Genomic DNA, 18,256 nt, shown 5'->3' on the forward strand with positions numbered 1-18,256 from the left:
GTAATGTGAATCATGGACAGTGAGTATCAGCAGGTTATTCAACTGGGGGAAGCATCACAGTTGAGCCCAATCCTGTCTTCACCCATGGCCCATTTCAAGAAAGAGGCCACTGGATAGCAGTCAGGAGTAGGAGCCTTAGCAAAAATTCCATTCTCCCTAATTCAGAGGAGCTGGGGCAGCTCGAGCACTGTCCTGTCACCCTAACTAGCATCTGCAACTCCCAGCCCCAGAACTTCTACCAACAGGAAGAACAGTAGCTGTAACATCATGAGAACACCAGTCTCTCCAAATTCACCAACAAATTACATGTCATCATGATTTGGCCATATATCACCATTATTTCATCAGCACTGAGTCAATATCCAGCCTTACCCTATCCTGGGAGCACCATCAACAGTCATACATCAAAAAGAACCTTCTCAAGGAAACTAGGGGTAGACAATAAGTGTAGCCTAGACAGATTCCTCCATTCTCTATCCCAATTCGTTTAGTATTCTATGGACTTCTGAACTCAACATTGAGTTCAACAATTTCAGATCATAACCTATTTTTTTGATGGCAGCTGTTGATAAGAAATCTACTTTTTCCATTTAATTCCTCTGGACATATCTTCATAGAATCATAGAATGTTTACAGCACAGAAGAAGGACATTCAGCCCGTTGTGTCTGCGCTGGCTTTTGGCAACAGCAATTCAGCTATTCCTACAAGCTCCCCTTTTCCCCATAGCCCTGAAATGTTTTTATCTTCAGATAATTATCCAATTTGCTTTCAGATCCTAACCACTCGCTATGTAAAAGAAGTTTTCCTCATGTCGCCTTTGATTCTTTTGCCAATCACCTTATTTCCATTGGTTGAGGAGTTTAAGACTAAGGGGCACAGCATCAAAATTAGAACTAGACCTTTCAAGAGTGAAATGATAAAACACTTCTATACATTAAGGATGGTAGCAGTATGGAACTCTCTTCTGCAAATGACAGGCAGTATGATAACAGAAGCCCCATGCTTTTGTCTCGTTACTTGTCCCATTACTCCCCCATCATCCCTTTTCTCTTATTTAATCTCTCCTGTCTTCTACCCTATCACAGGCCTTCCCTTTTGTTTTGTCCTCACCATGCCCCTTTTTTCTGCCTCTGTAACCTTCTGCTTAATACCTGTTACATCTCTAACTTTTCGCGTTGACCTGAAACATTAACTGCTTTTCTCTCTCTGTAGATACTGGCATACCTGCTGACCATTTGCAGCATTTTCCATTTTTATTCCACCCCATTCCCCCTTGGCGGTAACCTAATCCAATCGGCAACGGCCTCATCATAAGAATGCTGGCAAGCACAATGGAAACACTGTTTAGCCATAAGCCAACACTTCCAGTGTAGTACTGAGGGAGCACTACACTGACAGTGGTGCTGGTTTTCAGACCAGATGTTAACTCAAGACTATGTCTGCCCTCAGGCAGACGTAAAAGGTCCACATCACTATTTCAAAGAACAGTAGGGGAGATCTCCCTGGTGTACTGACCAATATTTATCCCCTAACCAGTATTGTAATCATTATCAGGTTGCCATTTGTGGTCACTTCCTGTGGACATATTGGCTGCAGTGTTTCCTATATTATTACAGTGACTACACTTCAAAAAGGTATTTCATTGGATGTAAAGCGTTTTGGGAAGTCCTGAGGCACCGAAAAGCTCTTAGAAATCTGACTCACTCTTCTTTTTCATTTCCTTTCACAGTTTGGGGGGGATTTTATGAATCCTGCAAGAGAGGGAAAGGTGGAGTGTGGGGTGACTGAAATAGGTGGGAGCCGAAATTCCCATTTCCCGACGGCGGGTTGAGGTGTAGAAATTAAGTCAATGGAGCATCGGGCCTCACACTGTCATATGACAGGTATAATATTTGTCCATGAGTACTTATTAATTACATCCTACCAGTGCACAAGAATCTCATGGCATCCGGTTCCCATTTGTTTAAAGGTGGCATGCAACAATCAACTTTGTGCAGTTAGGTCTGAGGTCAGCTGTTTTCCTTGCTGAACTCTGCGACACAAGGAAGGGGAGCAGGAAAATGGCAGCTTGCATGGAGGCTTTGGATCAGCAAGGGTGAATCAATGGTGGTGGGGGTGGCAGGTATGGAGTGGGGTCAGGGGCATGGAGGAGTGATGCCAGGGCCTGGCATCCTGAGTGTGGTGGAGGGAGGAGTCGTGGGAACAGTCAGCCAAGGTAAGAAAATGAGGTGCCTAAAGGGCAATGTGCTGTCCAAATGTGTGTCCATTGCAGAATCCTTACAGGGCTTTGAGTTCACCTACAATATTTCAATTATCGCTGCTGAGAGTGATCTCAGACAACGTCCTTTACAATGAATAGAAGAGAGGGCCAGGTGAATCTGCACATTCAGCCATGCCCCAGAGTGGTGAGTACAACACTGGACACTAACATGAACATTTAATAAACAATGAGTGCAAAAACACAACATTGCTTCTTCCACAATAAAGAAAATGTCCCTAACTTCCCTGTAACCATCAATGCATGTAAATAATGAGGCGTGCCAGTATATTTAGTTTTCTGACTAAGTTAGTCTCAACAAATAATGATGATGTACATGAAGTGAAACCAATGTAATGTGAAATATTTACAAGTGAAACTTAAATCTGAATAACACCCGTGCCACCTTTGTGCTCCCAATATATCTTATGTTAATGTCAATGGAGTTGGGCAGAAAAAGTGTGGCCATGATGAAGAGCCTCCCTGTTTGTCTGGGTGGCTCTTTAATAGCCCACCTGTACCCACAGCATTGTCAGCCGACGGTGGGTTTCACCACTGAAAAACTTCCCCTGCCGCGTGATCACACATGTCTCCCGTCCACGCCACCAGCAGTTTAAATTTTAATTGTATTCGCATGGGAACTAGCAAAAAGCAAGAGGGCAGAAGTGGCGCTTCATGCTGTCGGGAATGGTGCCCTTTGTGCGCAATTTGTCTTATCATTGACATCACCCAAAAACAAGAAGAATTAATATTTGTACTAAGTATGGAAAATCCCTTATGTGATATACCCAATTTCAGAATTGGTTACCCCCACAACGCCAGAGCAATCAAGGCAACTCAGAAGTTCATCCAAATTCAACACCATAAAATGCAGGATGGAAAGGTCCCAATATAGCCCTATTCCTTACATGGTTTGGGTTCTCAATGAAATACTTAAATTATGAAATTTATATGTACTTCAGTGTCAGTAATGTAGGAATGGTGTATTGGTTTGCAATTATAATATAATTTAATTCAACATTATACTTCCTTTAACAGCACATCCACTACTTCCCTGTTACCTGTTGAATTTGTTTGTCTTTTTTTTAACTACACATTTGTTACATGTTTTCACGATTTTAACCTGACTATTTAGTTTGTATATGAACTTTTAGATTAAGTCATACTGCAACATCCCCTCAAACCCACCGTGGAATCTCTTCACAGAGTTTGTATAGTATATAGAGAAAGAAAGGCTGTGTGAAAGCTGGGACCTTTGTGGGCCGTTTATCTCTGTGTGACAAGCCTGTGAGGCAGCATCATGATGTCCCATAAATCCTAGCTCAGTAACTCACTGCACATTGACATCAGGAGCCGAGCTTACAATGAAATTAGCTGGTAAAGTCTCACTCTGATTCCTCAGGAGCCGCTGTAAGGCTCAGTCTTAAGCCTCTTAGAGTACTGTGCCCACGTTTGAACATCTCATACAATGGGAGATCTTGAGACTTTGGAAAGGATGAGGAAGGCCACAAGATTGATTCACAGTTTAAACCACTTTAGTTACCCTGACAACTAGGCTTAACAAGCTGAGTTTCTATATTTTAGAAAAGCGTGGGGTTAAGGGTGATTTGATTGAGTCATGGAGTAATTACTTACATCAAAAAGCCTTTCAGTCCATTGAATCCATAGACGTTTATTAGATGATAAATGATGAGACTGTGTTTACATGGCTGAATTATTTCAACTGGAAAGATTTAGATAGGACCAGGAATAATGCTTACAAGTTATGGGAGGGCAATTAGGTGCTGGGCTGCTCTTTTTCCAGGCTGCCAGCTTGTGTAGTGAACACTAATTCATGTAATGCCTTCAAGTGTGAACTGGACCTACTTCGAATTGGGTTGGAGATTATCTATAGTATACCTTGATTTCCAAAAGGCATTTGATAAGGTGCTACACAAAAGGTTAATAGGCAAGATAAGGGCTCACGGAGTTAGGGGTGATATATTAGCATGGATAGGGGATTGATTAATGGATAGAAAACAGAGAGTGGGCATAAACAAGGCTTTTTCAAGTTGGCAGGTAGTGAATAGTGGAGTGTCGCAAGGATCATTGCTCTTAGATGAAGAGACAGATTGTAACGTATCTACATTTGCTGATGATACCAAACTAGGTGGAAAGGTAAGCTGTGGGGAGGACACAGAGAGGCTGCAAAGAGATATAGACAGATTAAGTGACTGGGCAACAAGATGGCAGATGGAGTATAATACTGGGAAATGTGAAGTTATTTGCTTTGGTCATCATAAAAAAATGCAGATTTTTTTTTAAAACCTGGAAACTTGTAAGTGTTGATGTTCAAAGAGACTTGGGTGTCCTTGTACAAAGAACGCAGAAAATTAGCAGGTGCAGCAAGCAATTAGGAAGGCAAATGGCATGTTGGCCTTTATTACAAGGCGATAGGAGTGCACGATTAAAGAGGGGTTGCTGCAGTTGTACAGGGCAAGGCCGCATCTGGAGTACTGTGTGCAGTATTGATGTTTAAATTTAAGAACGGATATACTTGCATTGGAGGCTGTATAGTGGACATTCACTAAATTGGTCCCTGAGATGAGTGATTGTCCTATAATGAAATGCTGAGTAAATTGGGCTCATATTCTCTGGAGTTTAGAAGGATGAGAGGCGATCTCATTAAAACCTACAAAATTCTGAGGGGGTTTGATAGGGTGGATGCTGAAAGATTGTTTCCGCTGGCTGGGGAATCTAAAAAATGGGGGCACAGTCTCAGGATAAGAGACCAATCGTTTAGGAATGAGAGGAGGAGAAATTACTTCATTCAAAGGAATGTGAACCTTTGAAATTCTCTACCCCATAAGGTTGGAACTCCAGGTTGAGGTGAGTTGGGTGGGGCAAGGGCTGCACTGCAGTCGGGTGATCACCTGGGAAGTCCCTGCCTGTGCCTGCTGTGAATCAGACAGTGTGGTGTGCCCACCAGATTGTGATCCCAAGGCTACTGTAAAGATAGGTCCCACTGGGGTATGTGTCTCTGCACTGGGGGAGGGTGTGGGTGTGCGCTGTGACAGGTCTTCAATGAAGGTGCCTTCAGATTCTTCTTCAGAGATGTCTTCAGCGCTTGATTGGAGGCCCTAGGTCGTGGACTCCATTGGCTGTTTCCCAGGTGTGCCTGTCAAAGAAAGGAGAGATAATTAGTGCATGGCAGTGGCCTGTGAAACAGGACACATCACTCACAGCGTGGCTGTCTGATGGATGTTGCACTGCTGGACTCTCACTTGGTAGAGCACTGCTGACCTCACTGTCAGCACAGGAATGGCCCAGATCTTCAACGGCCAGCTGGGTGACTCTATTTTCAAAAGTTGTGAGGACCTTGATTTCAGGCATCCATGCGCCAGTCTGCGACCTCTCTTGTTGTGTGCCAGCTTGTCAGGTGTGTATCTCTGTGCTTGTGGAGGGTGTGGGTGAGTGCTATGATGATTTCAGCAGATTCTTCTCCTGTGGTGTCTTTAGGGCTTGAGTCTAGAACCTGGGTCATGGACTCCCTTGGCTATTTCCCAGATGTGCCTGCGAAAGCAAGGAGAAATAATTAGTGCATGGCTGTCGCCTGTGAAACAAGACACATCACACACAGTGTGGTTGTCTGAAGGATGTTGCACTGCTGGATCCTCATGTGGTTGAGCACCACTGACCACACCAGCAGAACCAGAACTGTCCAGATCTCCGCCGCCCAGCTGGATGACTCTATTTTCAAAGTCCATGAGGACCTTGATTTCAGGCATTCCTCCACCAGTCTGAGACCTCTCCCTTTTGTTGTGTGTCAGCTTGTCCTGCATGAATAGAGATGGAAAGAGTGTAAGCAGGATGCCTGCCAGGCCAGTTGACAAGTATGCCTGGCATATGTGGGTGATGAGTGATCACATTGATGGGATGAGGACAAGGAAGGTGTGTGTGAGAGAGTGAATGGTGTTGTCCCTTGAACTGGCAGTGAGTGAGATCCCTGTGGATGTGTGATGAGAAGAGTTAATCACCCTGGCGGAATGGAGGAAATCATTCATCCTCTTTCAACACTGGGTGACTGTCCTGTTTTGCAGGGCATTGCCTCTGCCCACCGCTGCCACTGTCTCCCATGCCAGATTGGCGACCTTGCTTGGCGGCCTTCGCCCAGAGCGGGGACAGACGACATCATGGCGGGCCTCCATGGCGTCCAAAAGGCATTCCAAGGATGTCACTGAATTGGAGGCCGCAGACTTCTTGCCTTTTAGGATCACGTCTTCTGTGCAGCAGTCCTGGGCTGGAAGCAATAAGGGGTGAGTGCACGGCTGTACTTTAAATATGGCGCCCAGCATGAGGAAGTAGCAAGGTGATGGCGTGGTGGGCAAATCAGTGGCCACCCGCCAGCAAGACGCTGTGTTTCCCAGGAATGCATGATTAATGAGGTGGGATTGAGACGATACAGCATGAAAAGCCGCCATTGCAGCCGGGCAGGTAAAAGGCTCTTTTCCTGCCCGCTACCGTGCTTAGTGCAAACCTGGGACGATTCTGCTCACAATCTTAAAAAGAAAGCCAGGTATTTGGGTTTTTGGGACTTGGGGGTCTGAAATTTACAAGCAATTTATATTGACCACTGACTGATTTCCATAATTGCACCAGCAGCTACAATGACCGGATGCACACGGATATTACTTAAACTTTAATTAAAGGAGAGAGGCTGGATTAGCATCTATGCCTCACAACCTGCCTGCACCAGACTCCAGTCTGCTCATGGACAATGACATGGGTGATCATCTTGATGTTCAATTTTATTAAGTCTTGCATTAAATCTATGAATTCCTACCTTCAGGTGTTAGAAACATTGAACATAATTAACAAAACAAACTGGGTGAGGTACAGAGAATGTAGAACAAGTTTTTGGTTCTGCACTCATCCAGCCCAAACCTGACTCATCTCATCCCCTCCTCCACCAAACTCCCTGCATCCTGGCCTACATTAACTTGCGTTCACAAAGAAGATTTTCTTGTACTTCTCCCATCTCTCGTTCTTCCTATGAACCTTATAGGAAGACTTCACTTTTTTAGGTATAAACAGGGATTAGCGCCTGAGAAAATGCCGCTCTGAGCACCAGACCTCACGCACTCATTAAGCGACCATCCTCCCTCCCAATGCTGACAGCTGATGTCCCTCCAATGCATCACAGCTGATACAAAAGGAGTTGCCCCACCTCACTATCAGCACCCCCCCTCCCCTCCTAGCCCCTCCGGAGGTGCAGTGACTGCAGCCTGCTGCACTTGCAAAGCCTCAGGCTGGGCTGCAGCCCACCGCAGGCCTCTGCCCACATGTGGCGGATGTACACAGAGAAAGTAGGCCTGTAGGCTGCCATAGCAACCAGGAAGCAGCCTGACCACATGAAAGCTGCACTGTTTCTTACATGCAGAATTCATTAGCATTGCTTTCTTGTACAGCAAGTTTTATCTCAATGGGTGGAGACCTCAGCCATTCTCTGCTGATCAACCTGTAAATATATGTCATGTAATCATTTCTTCTTTCAAAAGATTTTCCTTGTGCTTTAACCCAGGACACTGGGTTAGACAGTGGCCTTTCACCAATGGGATCTAGAATTGTAGAATTTACAGTACAGAAGGAAGCCATTCGGCCAATTGTACCTTTGCCTCTTCAACCGGAGATGTAATCACATTTCCCTGTCCTAATGCAGTCCAGTCTATACTGAGTGGGCAGAGGTTTCCTACCAATGCCCAGAATTGCATGGAGTAGCCCAGAATTGCATGGAGTAGTCCAGGTATATCTGTACCTGTGGCTCGAACAGATGGACTCATTAATCTATCTTGCGTTTTGTGTCCTCTACCCTCTGGCTGTACCCCTCAGACTCCGTTGATGCTCTAGTGTACTGCACTGATAGTTTCAGTGCCAACCCTCTCAGATCCTTCTCCTATTCCATGTCCTGTGATCTGGAGCCATTTGGAACTGATCATGTTTGTAATTTGTCAGGATCCCAGCATGCCCTCGGGCACTGAGATGCAGAGGGAGGATTACTAGAAATATGGTCAGTGCTCCAACTGTGATTTCTGTTCGATGATATCATGCAGTAATTACCAGACATATGTACATAGGAAATTAGAGCAGGTGTAGGACATTTGGCCCCTCGAGCCTGCTTCACCATTCAGTAAGATCTTGGCTGATCTAATCCTGCCTGCCTCCCATGACCCTTGACTCCCTTGTAGATCATTTCAATTTTTTCTTTGCTGCAATGAGCCTTTTGTTTAGTTGTCCCTCTCTGTGTGTTAGAAGGTGCAGGGTTTGAAACCCTCTTCAGACAATCCAACTTTCCTTTGAAATCCAATGGATTACTCGTGGCTGGTGGGTTGTGGGAGTCCATAAAACACTCCTGTCTTACAGGACTAATTACCCTATCAGCTGCTGTAAAACATGGAAGACGTATTCACACTGCGACCTGTCAGACTGTTAATCACAATATTCTTAGAGGGATGAGCGTGAAGATACAAAAACAATACATTTGTCATGCTTTCAGATAGTAATCAGTCCACAAATTTTTCTACTGCTTACACTATCCTCCAAAGGGGAAAGCTTCTTTCTTTTGTTCTCATATTTATCTTGCGTCACCCCCCAATTTCCTCCGTCCCCTCCCATTCTTTAGAAATGATGGGCATGAATTTCTGCTGTCAAGACCAGTGAAAGAGCATGAAATCCTTTTAAAGACGACTGGTATGCCACGTGTAGCAACAGTAACTTGCAGTTATACAGCAGCAAATGCAGAGGTGGGGAATCAGAGTCAGCTGGATCAGATTGAACTGGATCAGAATGAACCAGATCAGAATGAACTGGATTTTCAACTTGGAAATACATCGTCATTCCTTCACTGCTACTGGGTCAAAATCCTGGAAATCCCGCCCCAACAGGACTGTGGGCATACCTACATCAGATGGACTGCAGTAGTTCAAGGCAGCGGCTCACCACCACCTTCTCATTGGCAATTTCAGGCAACAAATGCTGACCTTGCCAGCAACGCTAAGATCCCATGAACGAATTTAACAAGTGAAAGGCCTAGATCAGAATGAATTGGATCAGAAAGAGTTGGTTTACGATTTCCTGGGAATCCCCAATTAGAGGAATGACCGTCAATGATTAATGTCGCTGGTACATCAGATTCCTGGCACTACCCTCCCCCTAGTGTTGACACTTCAACCTGGCTGAGGAAAGCACAGCCTTCTTATTCAAGGGATATTTATATTTTTATGAAGGGATTTGCTTCATTCCAATATATCTTCTTGTTCTGTCAGATTATCACAAGAACGATGGATTATGATCAGAAGTGATAGTGTTAGTGTCTCTCCCTTCAAGGTCCTGAGGCAAACTCGCAAGGAGCAGAGTAAATGTCTTCGCAGCTGCTGAAACTGGTTTCCTTGTCTCTAAGACTTTCAATTGCACACTCCATCACAAAACACAGGATTCCTCTGGGGTTTTTTTTTGATAAATTCTGGTGCACTATTTACGAATAATCTTATCTCACTGTTACCCAGCTCCTGGGGCAGGGTTTCCTGGAAGTGATTTCTACCTTTCAGTGCACCATCACATGCAAATTGAACAAAGCTGTGAAACAAAGCTCATAAGAAACCACTTCAAAACACAGCCAAATTATTGCTCTGAAGAATAATCACAGCAACAGGATTTCATGGCAGATCATGGGAACTGAGTGTCAGGGAGATGGAATGAGAGATAGTGAGGGAGAGACAGAGAGAGAGAGAGTGACAGATACACAGAGATACACAGACATAGAGAGAGTCATGCAGGCTTAGAAAGAGAGACACACAAGACATCCAGAGAGAGATACATAAAGACACACAGAGGTACACAGGCACAGAGGGAAAGACACACACAGACAGAGACACAGAGAGATACACAAAGATACACACAGTGGGATACAAAGAGACATACAGACAGAAATGCAGACAGAGAGACATAGAAAGAGAGACACACAGGGAGAGAGACACACACAAGCACAGACCGTGAAAAGAGCCCAAGCAGTACCGGAGGCACAGATGCTATGAGAAATGCAAAAATATTTATGTATGCAGCAACATGCAGGCAGAGACCGAGAGAAAGAGAGACAAGCAGTGACTGAAATACTGAGACACAAAGGGACACACTGACGAACAGAGAGGGAGACACACATGTACAACACCTTGCATTTATATAATGCCTTTGATGTAGTGAAATGTCCCACGGTGCTACACACACACACACAATGAGAGTATCAGAGGTACAGAGACCAAGAGATAGAGAGTAAAATAAAGGAACAGAAAGGAAGTGATAGACTGATGCAAAAAGAAAGAAAACGGTTGGAGATAGAAAGCGAGATGGAGATTGTTATAACAATAGTGATAGGGATATAAATCAAGAAAAAAACAAATGGAAACAGAACCAGACAGTAGTTCACACAGCAAGTAGTTAGGGTTTGGAACGCACTGCCTGGAAGTGCGGTGGAGGAAGATTCAATTGAGGCATTCAACAGGACATTGGATGATTATTTGAATAAAAACAATATGCAGGGTTACAGGGAAAAGGCAGGAGACTGGCTCTAAGTTAAAACGTTCAGAGAGCCAGTGCAGACATGATGGGCTGAATGGCATCCTACACCATAACAATTCTGTGATTCTGTGAAGTAGAACTCAAGTAGAAGACTCCAAGTCAATCGGTGTTATATGGAATTACCTGCTCGCTGCAGGATCAGGGATAGGGACACAGCAACATGCCTCAGATCCTCAGGGTTCAGTTCTTTCCTCATTACTGCCCACCTACCGTAACTGGATGAGGAAGTCAGCTAACGACAGGTTTGGGTTGGGCTGTGATGCCTCACGTGGTAAAACAGCCTCTTGATACTGTTTTGGCTTAAGAACTAAGAACCCCAGTTTGGCTGAGAGACTGGGTGTGACTGGTATCTGTGAAAGTCATACCACAGTGAGAGCGACAGACCCAGCGACGAAGTTGAAAATAACCCAGACAAATATTTTAAAAGTGTTTGCATTCAAGTCAAATTCTGTGGGAACAATCAATAAAAAATCTTTAGAAATGTCTGTGATGGAGATAAATGAGGATCACTGTGACTGAGTGTTAGCCTGATTGTACCTCACACACTGATTGATCAGATCCTACATGGTTCCATCATAACCCACGCACCGTGCTATCTTAACCCCACACGTGGTGAGATTGTCACCCCCACGCAGTGAGATTGTCACCCCCACGCAGTGTCATCATATCCCACATGCAATCTGACCATATCACATAGACAGTCTAATCGTGCTCCAACACAGTTTGATCACTCTGCAGATTAATTTGTGGGTCAACCTGGAAAACTGCCCATTGCCAATACCTAAATTAAATCTTTGAAATTTGTGATCAGGAGAGCAAAGAGTTAGGTTGACATTTATTAACAGCAACTTGTATTTAGATAGCACCTTTTAATGTGTTAAAATGTCCCAGGACACTTCCCTGGAGTGTTAAACAACAACATTTGACACTGAGCTACATAAGAAGATATTAGGAGAGATGAACCAAAAGCTTGGTCAAAGATACAGGTTTTAAAGAGCATCTTAAAGGAAGGGAGATAGAGAGAGAGACAGATGTGGAGAAGTTTAGGGAGGAAGTTCCAAACTTAAGCCCTAGGCAGCTGAAGGCAGGGCCACCAATGGCGGAGCGATTAAAATCAGGGACGTGCAAGAGACCAGAATAGCAAGAGCGCAGATATCTTGGAGGGTTGAAGCAAGTTATAGAGATAGGGAGGAATAAGGCCATGGAGGTTTTTGAAAATAAGGATGAGAACTTTAAAATTGAATTGTTGTTGAACCAGGAGACAAAATAGCTCAATGAGCATGGGGTGATGGGTGAATGGGACTTGGTGCCGTTGATGTTCAGTTTGATAGGATCTATTAGCATCGACACTCTGCTGGGTTGGGAAATTGAGCTGTTTCTGGTAGCCACAGATTTGTCCCTTGTCGTAATCTCTATTGGTTTTTGTCTGAAGTACAAAGAAATGTGTGCCAATATGGAGTCAAAATTCTTACCAGGTTCCATTTTGATGATCTTTACTGCAGCCAGATCCCCCGTCTGTTTGTGTCTTGCCTAAAGACAAACACAAAGATTTTGTTAAAAGGAGGAGCTCATCTCACGCCCTGTGAAGGAATGTAATGTTATGAGACTGAGACGCAGTGCAGCACCTCAGTGATCTAGGGAAATGTCACACTACTAAAGAAGGCACATTAATGGGAGAGCGAGGTGTAGAGGGAGATTTAGTCTGTATCCAACCTGTGCTATACCTGCCCTGGGAGTGTTTGATGGCACAGTTTAGAGGGAGCTTTACCATATATCTAACTCATGCTGTACCTTCCCAGGGAGCGTTTGAATGGGCAGTGTTGAGGGAGCTTTCCTCTGGATCTAACCCTGTTTTATGGAGCAGTGTAGAGGGAACTTTACTTTTTTTCTAGATATACTGAGGCTGTTTGATTGTGACAGTATAGAGTATCTAACCAATGCTGTAGTTACCGAGTATCTAACCAATGCTGTAGTTATCCTGAGAGTGTTTGATAGGGACAGTGAAAGGGACATTGACTCTGTATCTAATCCATGTTGTACCTGCCTTGGGAGTGTTTGATGGGGCGGTGCAGAGGGAGCTTTACTCTGCATCAAGCTCAATGTTGATACTGGGTTTATTTCATCACTGAAGTGGACAGGATCTGTTCAGTGTTTCACTCTCCATGTAGCCTGGTGCAGTTTCCAGACTTAAGCGCGAATTTACAAACCAGCAGATAAAGCATTTGGCAGAGAATGAGTCACCAACTTGAGCATTGCTCAGATTCATTAACTGGGATTCATGCCCCGTCTACTCACCCACACACAGACTAGAGGGAATGTTGAGCAATGGTTTGTACCAACCCAATCAATTGATGACTGCAGTGCCAACTACCCAGCACTGCTCAGCATTAGTTTTACAATGTCAACTTCACTTCTGGATGGAGCTCAGCCGCTGAACCTCAATCACTTGCTCATGTACCCTCTCCCCTTGACATGGAGCACACCATATTTCTTAAGGCATCCTAGAATCATCCATGACACCCGCTTGGAACCGGCAATAGGTGAATTGCCGGGCACGTCAAGAAGAATCTAACTTGTATTGTAATTTTGGTGGTGGCTGCTTTAAGTGTGCAGGCAGCTTGCAAGGCACAGAGTAGCAAACAGATCCCTGGAGGCTGCACCCATATGTAAGTTTACTAGTTTTTTCTACTTATCAGCCTGGAAACCCCATCGGTCTGGACCATGTGCCAGTCTGGAGACTAACTACATTGCAGAAATGGGGTCAAAAATGAACTTTTAAAAATGCTGATGGCAGTGCGAGCAACAAGTTTTAATCTAGAGCCCTTTTGGGGGAGGGCTATGACTTCAAACCTCTTGTTATTTTAGTTGGTTTTGGCTAATAGTCTTTCAATCCAGCCCTCTCATTAAGCTCAGACATCAGCCCACTCAGCACAGACTGAGGCAGTGGAACAGTGGCTGACAGCTCCCTTACCTCAACAAGCTTCCATTACAACAATAAACAAGTAAACAGGAAGTTACACACTAACACAGCCCATAACAGGAACCAGCATTGTAGACAAAAACAGGTCATGAGGGGTCATGATCATTAGTTGTTGTCGTTGTGAGACATTTTAATGGAGGGATGAGTCAGTGGAGTCCAACTAAATCTCAACGAGCTGCACAGCTACCACAGGACAGGAAACAAGAAGTTGGCGTTTTTATAGCACCTTTCACCACCTCAGGAGGTCCCAAAGTGCTTTACAGCCAATGGTGTACTTTTATATTCACTGTTGTAATATAGGAAACTACGGCACCCCATTTGTGCACAACAAGCTAATCTGCTTTTTGGTGATGGTTGACTAAGGATTGTCGGTCTGGACACCCAGGCAAGAACACCTTCGCTATGTTCCAAAATAATGCCATGGGAAGTTTATAGGAACATAGGAATAGGATTGGTCCCTTGAGCTTGTTCCACTATTCAATTAGATCTAGGTTAATCTGTATCTTAACTCTATCCACTTGCATGGCATCATGTCCTTTCATACCTTTAACTAGCAAAAAATCTATGGTTCTCAGATCTAAATTTATTTAATGAACCAGTATTGACAGCTTTTTGTGGGAGAGGGTTTCACACTTCTACCACCCTTTGTGTAAAGAAGCATTTCCTAACTTCTCCTCTGAATGGTCTGGATCTAATTTTAGGGTTACAGTCCCTTATCCTAGACTCCCCCATCAGTGGAGAAAGCTTTTTTATATACACTCCTGGGATGTGAGTATCATTGGCATGGCCAACATTAATTCCTCATCCCTAATTGTCCTTGAGGAAGTGGTGGTGAGTTGCCTTGTTCAACCGCCTAGTTCATGTTGCGTGGGTACACCCACATTGCTGTTAGGGAGGGAGTTCCAGGATTTTGACCCAGCAGCATTGAAGGGATAATGAGTTGTTCCAAGCTAGAGTGGCATGTGACTTGGAGGGGAGCTTATAGGTGGTGGTGTTCTTTTGTTGCTTTTGTTCCTCTTGATGGTAGAGATCATGGGTTTGGAAGGTGCTGTCAAAGGACCCTTAGTCAGTTGCTGAAGTGCATCTTGTTTATGGTGCACGCTGCTGCCACTGTGCACCAGTGATGGAGAGAGTGAATGTTTAATGTGGTGGATGGGGTGCTGATCAAGCGGGCTGCTTTGTCTTAGATGATGCTGAACTTTTCGAGTGTTGTTGGAACTGCACTCAACCTAACTTGGGCCTTGTAAATGATGAACAGGCTTTGGTGAGTAAGGAAGTGAGTTACTCAGCACAGAATTCCCAGCCTCTGAAACTACTCTTGCAGCCATAGTATTTATATGGCTGGTTCAATTAAGTTTCTGGTCAATGGTAACTCCCAGGTTGCTGATGGTGGAGGATTTAGTGATGATATTGCTGTTGAATGTCAAGGGGAAATGGTTAGATCTTCTCTTGTTGGGGATGGTCGTTGCCTGGCACTTCTGTGGCAGGAATGTTACTTGCTACTTATCAGCCCAAACCTGAATGTTGTCCAGGCCTTGCTGCATGCGACTTGGAATGCTTCAGTATCTGAATTGTTGCAAACAGTGCTGAACACAATACAATCATCAGTGAACATCCCCACTTCTGAGCTTGTGTTGGCATGAAGGACATAAAGCAGATCAGGGTGCCAGAGCCTAGGATATCACCGTGATGTCCTGAGGTTGAGAGCTTTTCTCTATCTACCTTTTCAATTCCTTTCAAAATCCAAAAGCCTTAATCAAATCACCCCTTAACCTTCTATGTTCCAGGGAATACAAGCCTAGTTTATGTGACCTGTACACGGTATTCTAGATGTGATCTTATCAGAGATTTTGTTTATAGCAATAGCAAAACTTCCTCCTCTTTATATTCTTGCCCTTCCAACATCTCATCTGAAAGATAGCACTCCCTCAGTAGTGCATTGGGAGTGTCAGCCTAGATTTTTTGCTTAAGTCTCTGGTGTAGGACTTGAAGCCACAACCTTCTGACTCAGGACTTGACTGAATAAAGAGGAAAGAAAAAAAAATTACAGCCATAAAGCAGTTTTATGCTTTTAGGTTTGTGTATCACAGCCAGTGAAGTACTTATGAAGTGTTGCCACTGTTCTAGTATAGGGAAACACAGCAGAGCAAGGCCCGACATGGAACATGGAAATCTCCATCACTGGATTACGCTTCCAGCCATTCCCGTTTACTGATAGTTGTGCTTGTTTTACAGGTTGTTCCTTTAAGAAAGAGGAACTGTTAGAAATAGGGAATGGCCCAGAGACTCAAACAAAATTTGTGACCACTTTGCAGAACACCTTCATTGAGTCTACACGCATGACCCCAAGCTTCCTGACACCTGTCATTTTAATTCACCACCTTTGCTCCCACTCTGACCTTCCTGTCCTTGGACTGCTAGTGTTCCAATGAAGCTCACACAAGTTCAAAAAAACACCTCACCTTTCCACTGGACACTTTACAGCCTTCTGGACTCAACGCTCAGTTCAAAAATTTTAGCTCATAACCTCTACCTCATTTTGCTTCTTTTATTTTTTGCTGGCCTATTCGCTTGTCTCTTTCTTATTTATTTTCCATTGCGTTTGGATGGCAGCCAGCCTGCCATTCACACCTCCTCTAGCCTAGTCACATCTTTTGTTTCTTTACTTGTCCCATTACCGGTTCCTTTGGCCTTGCACCATTTAATTTCTCCCTGCCCTCCATCCTATTACAGATCTTCACTTTTGTTCTTCTTTCCACCTCCCTAGCCTTTATCTATCCTATTTTTAACTTTTCCCAGTTCTGCCATGAGGCCATTGGTCTGAAACATTAGCTCTCCCGGGGGCAAGATAACAATTTTTTCTTTTATTATTCATTCAAGGGATGTGGCTGTCACAGGCTAGGCCAGAATTTATTGCCCATCCCTAATTGTCCTTGTTCAGAGAGCATTTAAGTGTCAACCACGTTACTGTGGGTCTTGAGTCACATGTTGGTCAGACCAGGTAAGGACAACAGATTTCCTTCCCTAAAGGACATTAGTGAACCAGATGGGTTTTTACGACAATGGTTTCATGGGAGAGAATTTTCTCCCTGTCGGAGGGGTTATGCAGGGGTGGACGCAGGTGGGCGTGCAGCCAGTTGCCACCCCCGATTGGCTGGGCACTGCCATTTTATATGGGCGGGCCACCAGTTAAGGCTCGCCTAGCGTGACCTCTGTGCTTCAGGAAGATTACTTTCACTTATGAGGCATTGAGTAAGGATTTTTTAAAATTTTAAGGACATGCCCCCTCATGTGAAACATTAATTTTATTAAAAATTTTTCAAACACTTTAAAAACGTTAATGAAACCTTGCCTGTGATGAGGTTCCATGAAAAATGCAAAGGCAGCCTGGGCTCTTTGCCTGCCTGCCAACCTTAAGGTTGGATGGGCAGTTCAACTAATTGCTTTATTGGCTTTTTAAATGGCCTTAATAGGCGCACCACCGACCTGAAAATCTAAATGATGCACAGTGACATATGCCTGATATCACTGTGTGTCATTTTACACTTTGGTGAGCAGGCCCTGCCCACTGAGCTGATGATTCTATCCATGGTGATCACCAGACTTTTAATTCCAGACTTTCATTATCTGCCATGGTGGGATTTGAACGTAGGTCCCCAGGTCATTATGCTGGGTCTTTGGAAATACTAGTCCACAGACAACACCACTACACCACCACCTCCCCATGGGAATAGGGGGACAGTATAAAATTGGACACTATGGCATTGGTGCCATGTCCATTACTACCTGCCCTCACTCACCACATGGGCTTTTTACCCACAGTAGGGCAAGCATTACCCTGTGGGCCAATTGAGGCCCTAAAGTGCCCCAGGAACGGGACTAAGCCACAGATTGGTACCTCCATGGAGGTTCTACCTCACTTTCCTATCCAACGTTTGTTCTGCTGGTGAAACACTCATCCATGCCTTTGTTACCTCTAGACTCAATTATTCCAGTTCTCCGTAAATGTGAGCTTGCCCTAAACTTTGCTGCCTGCTTCCTCACTCACAGCAAGTTCTGTTCACTCATCACATCTCTGCTCGTTGACCTCCATTGGCTCATGGTCTGGCAATGCCTCAATTTTAACATTCTCATTCTTGTTTTCAAGTTCTTCCATGGTCTCACCCCGTTCCTATCTCTGTAAGGTCCACCAGCCCCACAAACCTCCAAGATCTTCCCCTCTTTGAAGATGCTCTTTAAAACCTACCTCTTTGACCAAGCTTTTGACCACCTGTCCTAATATTTCCTTATCTTCCTCAGTGTCAAATTTCTTTTTTGATAATGCTGCTGTGAAAAACCTAGAAGGCTTTACTATGTTAAAGGTGCTATATAAAGGTAAATAGTTGTTATTTTACCAGACCGCCTAAGC

General features: G+C 44.3%; 1 protein-coding gene across 2 annotated transcripts in view; it reads right to left on the bottom strand.

Moving 5' to 3' along the window:
• Nucleotides 1–18,256, bottom strand: part of LOC121272609 (mitogen-activated protein kinase kinase kinase kinase 5-like) — a 156,051-nt gene that overhangs the window by 117,984 nt on the left and 19,811 nt on the right. For both annotated transcript variants that reach the window (XM_041179283.1, XM_041179282.1), the window contains exon 2: nucleotides 12,341–12,398. In XM_041179283.1, the coding sequence (XP_041035217.1) occupies nucleotides 12,341–12,398 (58 nt within the window). The remainder of the gene's footprint in view (nucleotides 1–12,340; nucleotides 12,399–18,256) is intronic.

The sequence above is a fragment of the Carcharodon carcharias genome, chromosome 34, assembly GCF_017639515.1.
Source record: "Carcharodon carcharias isolate sCarCar2 chromosome 34, sCarCar2.pri, whole genome shotgun sequence".
Classification (NCBI taxonomy): Eukaryota; Metazoa; Chordata; class Chondrichthyes; order Lamniformes; family Lamnidae; genus Carcharodon; species Carcharodon carcharias.